This window comes from Orycteropus afer, unplaced genomic scaffold (genome assembly GCF_000298275.1).
Source record: "Orycteropus afer afer isolate SDZICR_OR568_19922 unplaced genomic scaffold, OryAfe1.0 scaffold00637, whole genome shotgun sequence".
NCBI lineage: Eukaryota > Metazoa > Chordata > Mammalia > Tubulidentata > Orycteropodidae > Orycteropus > Orycteropus afer.
In genome coordinates, this window is record NW_006922224.1 from 258,305 (window position 1) to 266,037 (window position 7,733).

General features: G+C 40.6%; 1 protein-coding gene across 1 annotated transcript in view; it reads right to left on the reverse strand.

The window, feature by feature from the left end:
* PIP5K1B (phosphatidylinositol-4-phosphate 5-kinase type 1 beta) overlaps window positions 1–7,265 on the reverse strand; it is a gene marked incomplete at its 3' end in the record, with an annotated part of 213,433 nt that extends 206,168 nt beyond the window's left edge. The window contains exon 1 of the mRNA XM_007956569.2: window positions 7,197–7,265. Within this exon, the coding sequence (XP_007954760.1) occupies window positions 7,197–7,265 (69 nt within the window). The remainder of the gene's footprint in view (window positions 1–7,196) is intronic.
* Between the last annotated feature and the right edge of the window lie 468 nt (window positions 7,266–7,733).

Here is a 7,733-nt window from a genome sequence, read left to right on the forward strand (position 1 = left end):
AAAAAAAAAAAAAAAAAGTGAAAATGTGTAGTCAATTTATAATCGCACCCAGGGGTGCCTGGGAACATATTTCACCCAGTCATGTTTATGAACATTAGCTTGGTTGCTAGGAGCCAGGAATTTATCAAAGTCAAAGCATGGTAGGGCAAGATACTCTAGGAAGCCTGGAAAAAAGGGTTTTGTGAAATGGGATGAACACAGGAAATTTAAGATGCTTAGAATGGGGGCGGGGCATCTAGTGTTTTCTAAATACAAAGACAGAAAGTGTTTAAAATTTTAACAAGTGTTAAAAATGTTGTTGTTAGGTGCTGTGGAGTTGATCCAGACATAGCGATCCCACAAGACAGAGCAGATCTGCCCCATAGGGTTTCCTAAGCTACAATCTTTATGGGAGCAGGTTGCCAGGTCTTTCCCCCAAGGAGCTAATGGGTGAGTTTGAACCACCAATACTTAAGTTACCAGCTGAGTACTTAGCCATCATGCCACCAGAGTTCTTTAGTTGAGAAGTAGTGCATCATTCAAGGATCCAAATACATGGCACACTGCACACCCACAAGAACCTTTCACTTAGGCATAGAAAGGTCTTTAGATAACTGCCTTTCCTCAGTGCTCTGTACCACAGTACAGTGGTAGGCAGAAGGGTCTTACCACAAATGGTTTGCACTCGACTTCTAACTGTAACATTGGTGGTTCAAATCCATCCAGAGACACCTTGGAAGAAAGGCCTATCTACTTCTAAAAGATAACAGCCAGACCCTTCACTGCCATAAGCACCAATACAATATATAAGGCCATGTTGTAGGTTCTGGAGATACAGCAGTAATAAAGGATAGGCACAATAAACAACTGAAAATAATAAGTTAACACTTGCTTATCATAGTTACTTTTGATGAGTTAGGTAAGAAAGGCCACCTCTGCGAATGTGGAGAAAGAGTCAGCCATACAAAGAGCTGAAGGAAGAATGTTCCTGGCAGAAGGAGCAAATCCAAGGGCTTCAGGAGTGATTGTCCTGCCTTGGATTATTTGAGAAAGTTACAGAAGTCTGGAGTAAGATGGAAGGTAGAGGAAGAGAAAAAGAGAAGCAAAAATGCTGGGAATGAATTATAGAGGCCAGGAAGCAAGAACTGGAAGGCAACTTTCCTACCTAGGAAAAGATAATGGCTTCCATCAGTGGAGTTGCAGTGAAGATAAGAGTAACACTGCAATGTAACACTGATATGGAAAGTCATCACCAACACACATCCGTGGCATGTTCAACAATGATTATGAGGTCTGATTCAGCAACTCAAACAGGCTTCCAGAACCAAACAGCTCAGAATGCTTGACCTGGATAGTTCAGCTTCTGGTTTGGGACCGATATTAAAGACTGTTGCCCTTATTCTAACACATCATAACCTGACCTATTGTGGGTCCAAAGCAGTCTAGGTCTTCTCCAGATTTTGTCCGATGCACAGTATAATTCCTATACTCATAAAGAATTCTACTTTTTAAAAAAAAAAAAATTTACATCTTATTGATAAAGAGAGTTTAGATTTGTCAAAATCATATAACATAGTAAATGGAAGAACCAGAACTCAAATCCATGTGTTCCAGCTTCCAGTTCCCAGATGCTTTGCCCTTCACTAGGCACTGACTAGGTGACCTGCATGAGGGCTCATCTAGCCACACCTCAAGTGGTTCAGTCCTGCTTATTGCCTGTCATGGTGGTTGAATGCTGGCTAGTGCTTCAAGACATGACTCCAACAGATTACATTTATTTTATCCTAACTTTGTCCTTCACCTTCTTCCTGACTCCTGTAGCTTTCTGGTTTCCTTAGGAAATAATTTGGTCAACTGTCTGGGTATACTTATGATACTTCAAATACATATATAGATGAACATGAGATTGTAAAATTCAAGTACAAAAAAAAAAAAAAAAAAAGATAACGCACTTGCAACCTTCTGGAGCACAGTTCTACTCTGTAACACTGGGAGTCACCATGAGTCTGAATCTACTCAAAGGCAACAGGGCTTTTTGTTGTTGTTTTCTTGGTAGGCAGAATAATGCCTACTCCCAAGCCTCCAGAGAAATTCATGTTCTAATCCCCTGGACAAACAGGCATTAAGATTGCAGAGGAAATTAAGGTTGTTAATCAGCTTACTTTAAAGTAAGAAGATTCTTGTTGTTAGGCGCCATCAAGTTGGTTCCAATTCACAGTGACCCTATGAACAACAGAACCAAACACTGCCCAATCCTTCACCATCCTCACAATTGTCACTATGTTTGAGCCCATTGTTGCAGCCACTGTGTCAGTCCATCTCGTTGAGAGTCTTCCTCTTACTCACTGACCTCCTACTTTACCAAGCATAACATCCTTCTCCAGGGACTGGTCCCCCTGATCATATGTCCAAGTACACGAGATGAAGTCTCACCAACTTACCTTCTAGGAAGCATTCTGGCTGTGCATTTTCTAGGATAGATTTGTTCATTCTTCTGGCCAAAACCAAACCAAACCCACTGTAGTCAAATTGATTCCAACTATCCATAGTGACCCTATAGGATAGGGTACAACTGCCCTATGGGTTTCCAAGGCTGTAAATCTGTACAGAAGCAGATTGCCTCATCTTTCTCACTGCAGAGGCTGGTGGGTTTGAACCACCAACCTTTTGGTCAGCAGCTGAGTGCTTAGCTACTGTGCCACCAGGGCTCCATGTTCTTCTGGCAGTCCATGTTATATTTCATATCCTTCACTAAAACCATAATAAAGGCATCAATACTTCTTTCCTCTTCCTTTTTAATTATCCACGTTCTGCATGCATATGGGACAAATGAAAATACCACGCTCTGGTCAGAGGCGTCTTCATTCTTAAAATAACTTCTTTGGTTTTGAACACTTTAAAGAGGTCTTTTGCAGCAGATTTGTCCAATGCAATACATTATTTGACTTCCTGACTGCTGCTTTAATGGGCATTGATTGTGGATCCAAGTGAAATGAAATCCTTGACAACTTCAGTCTTTACTCTGCTGATCATGATGTTGCTTATTGATCCAGTTGTGATGGTATTTTTTTCTTTATGCTGAGGTATAATCCATACTGAAGGCTGTTACCTTTGATATACATCAGTAAGTGCTTCAAATCCTCTTTACTTTCAGCAAGCAAGATTGTATCACCTGCCTAAGACTTTTGACTGCTAACTAGAAGGCTGACAGTTCAAACTCACCAGCCACTCCTCGAAAGGAAGACTGGGCAATCTACTTCCGTAGTGATGCTGCCTCAGAAATCCAAGGAGGGGTCGCTCTGAGTTGGATCCCACTTGACAGTAGTGAGTTAGGTTTTGGTTTTTGCACATCACAGATTGTTAATGACTCTTCCTCCAATCTTGATGCTGCATTCTTCTTCATATAGCCCAGCTTCTTGGATTATTTACTCAGCATATAGATTGAGTAAGTATGGTGACAGAATACAACTTTAATGCACAACTTTCCTGATTTTCAAACCTTGCAGTATCCCCTTAGTCTGTTCTTGGTTTATTTACAAGTTCCTCATGAGCACAATTAAATGTTCTCGAATTCCCTTTCTTTATATTGCTATCCATAATTTTTATGATCCACAGAACAAATGTCTTGGCATTGTTAATAAAACAAAGGTAAACATCTTTCTGGTATTCTCTGCTTTCAGCTAAGATCCACCTGACAATCAGCAATGACATTCCTCATTCCACATCCTCATCTGAAATGTACTGCTGCAACTGTTTTTGAATTATCTTCAATGTAATTTTATTTGCATGTGATATTAATAATATTGTTCAATAATTTTTGTTGGATCAACATTCTTTTATCTTTTTATTATGATTTGGGTGAAATTTTACAAAGCAGATTAATTTTACATGCAACAGTTCATACATATTTTGTTTTGTGACACTGGTTACATTCCCCACAGTGTAACAGATCTCCTCCCACTTCCTGCCTGTGGTTACCCTCTCCCTGTGTCCTTCTTGTCTATGCACTCCTGCCTCCCTAACTTTCTCCCTGTGCAAATGCTGCCCTTCTGATCTTCCATGGTTGACTGTTATAAGGAGTGCATCTCCCTGGTGAAGGCATTCAGCTCCTAGGCCTGTCTATTGTTTGGCTAAGAGTTAAGCCATGGCAGTAAGTTGATTCAGGCCTGAAGGGTGACTCTAGGCCACTGTCTCAGGGGTTTCATCAGTCTCTATCAGACTAGTAAATCTGGTCTTTTTTATGACTCTGAGTTTTATTCCACATTTTTCTCCCACTCTATCCAGGATCTCCAATTTTATTCCCTTTCTAAGTGGTCGACATTGATAGCCAGGCACTATCTAGTTCTTCTGTCTCAGGGTCATATTGGCTAAGATTCTCATGGTCTATTAGTCTTTTGGACTGTTTCCATGCATCTTTTATTTTCTTCACTCTTCTTTGCTCTGGACAAGGAGAGATCATTAATTATATCATAGATGGCTGCTCTCAAGTTTTAAGACCCCAGTTGCTACTCACTGAAGATGCAGAACAATGTTTTTGTATACCATGTTGTGCAAATTGGGCTTCATGTCCCCTGCAACCATGGTCCCCAACCCGCAAGCCCAGCAATTCACTCCCTCAAGGTGCTTGTTTGTGGCTAAGAAGTTATCCTAACTTTGCCTCCTGTTAAGTCTGCCAAACTGATCAACATTCTTTGCAATAGATATGTAAATGGATCTCTTCCAGTTGGTTGGCCGGGTAGCTATCTTCTAAATATCTTGGCATAGACAAGTGAGTGCCCAGAATTGCCATCCATTTGTTGACACATCTCAACTGGTATTCTGTCAATTCCTGGAGCCTTGCTTTTCACCAGTGCCTTCAATGCAGCTTGGACTTCTTCCTTCAATATCATCCATTTCTGATCACTTGCTATCTCCTGAAAAGGCTGAACATCAATTCTTTTTGCTACAGTGACTCTGTGTGTTCCTTCCATCTTTCGATGCTTCCTGTGTCATCCAATGTTTAGCCCACAGAATCTTTTAATACTGCAAATGGAAGCTTGAGTGTTTTTCCCACAGTTCTTAAGCTTGAGAAATGCCAAGTGTTTTCTTCCCTTTTGCTTTTCTAACTCTAGGTCTTTGCCCATTTCATTCTAATACTTTATTTTGTCCTCTCGAGCTGCCTTTTGAAATCTTCTGTTCAGCACTTTTATTTCATCATTTCTTCATATCCTAGGCATTAGTGAGCTTAAATGGACTGGTATCCAGCCATTTTTCATAGACATTAATATGGATTATGCCAGGAATGGCAAATTGAAAAGGAACAGCTTCTTGTTCATTGTCAAAAAGAACATTTCAAGATCTGTCATGAAACACAATGCTTTCAGTGACAGGATAATATCAATGCCTATAAGGAAGATGATGATTATTCAAATTTACGTACCAACCACTAAAGCCAAAGAAGATGAAACTGAAGATTTTTACCAACTTCTGGAGTCTGAAATTTACCAACCATGCAACCAAGATTTATTAACAATTACTGGTGACTGGAATGCGAAAAAATAGTTGGAAAATATGGCTGGCCCTGTTGAAAGAAATGATGTCAGAGATCTCATGATAGAATTTTGTAAGGCTAACGACTCTGGTAGCATAGTGGCTAAGGCACTTAACTGCTAACCAGAAGGCTGGTGGTTCAAACCCACCAGCCACTCCTCGGAAGAAAGGTTGGGCAATCTACTTCCATAGTGATACTGTCTCGGAATCCCAAGAAGGGGTCGTTATGAGTCGGGTCCAACTCAATGGCACATAACAACAACAACAACGACCTAGTCACTGGAAATGCCTTTTTTCAACAACATAAACAGATAAACACATAGACATAGACATAAACATAAACAGGCTACACACACAGACTTCACCAAATGGAATACACAGGAATCAAATTGACTATATCTGCAGAAAGAGATAATGGAAAAGCTCAGTATTATCAGTCAGGACAAGGCCGACTACAAAACAGACCATCAATTGCTCATATGCCAGTTCAAGGTGAAGCTGAAGAAAATTAAAGTAAGTCCACGACCTTGAGTATGTCCCACATGAATGTAGGGAACATATCAATAATAGATTTGATGCACTGAACACTAACAACCAAAGACCACATGAGTTGTAGGGTGACATCAAAGACATCATACATAAAGAAAGCAAAAGGTCATTAAAAAGACAAAAAGGAAAATAAAGGAGAAATAAAAAAAGAGAGAGATGTCAGAAGAGACTCTGAAACTTGTTCTTGAACAGAGAGCAGCTAAAGCGTGAGTAAGGAGATTATCCAGGATTACCCAAGGCTCACTGTGATCACAAGGTCCTTCAAAGTGCCAGAGAGAAAGATTTGGCTGGTCCTTACTGGCTTTGAAGATGGCAGGGAGCCTTGAGTAAGGAATTCAGAAGGCCTCCAGGAGCTGGAAGAGGAAGGAAATGGCTTGTGGAGGAGTACAGCACTCCCACGGCAGGTCCTTGTTCTGCTTCCAAGGTGCGGAGATCACACTTGCAGTCACCACCATGCTCTGGGGTGGGGGATGTCAGTTGGGGTAGGTTCTCCCTCACAGTCATTATCAGTACTTGTCGTGGAAGAAGACTATCTAAAGGTATAGAGAAGTGTTCCAAACAGCATTACTGTGTGACCCCGTTTTGGTAAAGTGCATCTGTTTGCGTGACGGAGTTCCTGGATGGTGCACTTAGTCAATGTGCTCAGCTGCTAATTAAAAAGCTGGGTGTTTGAGTCCACCCAGAGGCACCTCAGACACAAGGCCTGGTGACCTACTTCCAAAAAATCAGCCTTTAAAAACCCCATGGAGTACAGTTCTCTCACACACGGGGTCGGTCGTCTCATGTGTCGGAACTGACTTGTTGGTTTACCTGATTTTTGTTTATCTGCATGAAGGAGAAAGACAAGGAACGGCCTCTCCCCTAGAGCCTCCAGAACAAACATAGCCCTCTCGACAACTTGATCTTAGGCCAGTGACACTGTGCCAGACATCTATCCTCCAGAATTGTAAGACAATCAATCTGGCTGGTTTAAGCCACCAAGTTTGCAGTAATTTGTTACAGTAGCCATAGGAAAAACTAAGACAGAAATTTCAACAAACTTGCTTTGCAGGAAGGAAAAGGCCTGTGACAATATTCACATTCCAAAGAATAAAACAGTATTCTTCTGCCTCAGCTGAGGAACTTAAACCCTCACTCACCTTTTTATAAGTTTTTTCTTCATTTTGTTTTCCTGGGGCTGTATCTCCACTTTCAGTAGCAGACGACATCTATGAGAGGAAAACACACCCGTTGGAACTTGCTGCTCAATGCTCAGATACAACACATCTATAATTTATTGTTAACTAAAAGACTTCTTTCACTTAACTAGTTTCTTTTCGTTGTTATAGCTGTTGTTTTGAAGAAAGGAAGACACTTCTGGAAGAAACTGTGCTCCCCAATCCTTCCAAAATAAATCTTTACTTCTAACTCATATCCGTCCCATACTTGATTTGTAGACGATACTCTAAAGGATGATGCTATGTAAATCCAAGCCCTTATCATATGTATACATTGCTTTCTCCAAGGTCACTTTTTTCTTAAAAACTTCTAAAGACAAATGCTTATTGTAAAAAAAAAAAAAAAAAAAAAAAACTGGAAAGTACCAAAAAAATAGGAAGCAGAAGCCAAAAATCCCACTTTATTTCATTACCCTCAGGCAACTCTACTACTCACATTTCATCATGCTTGTTTCTGCC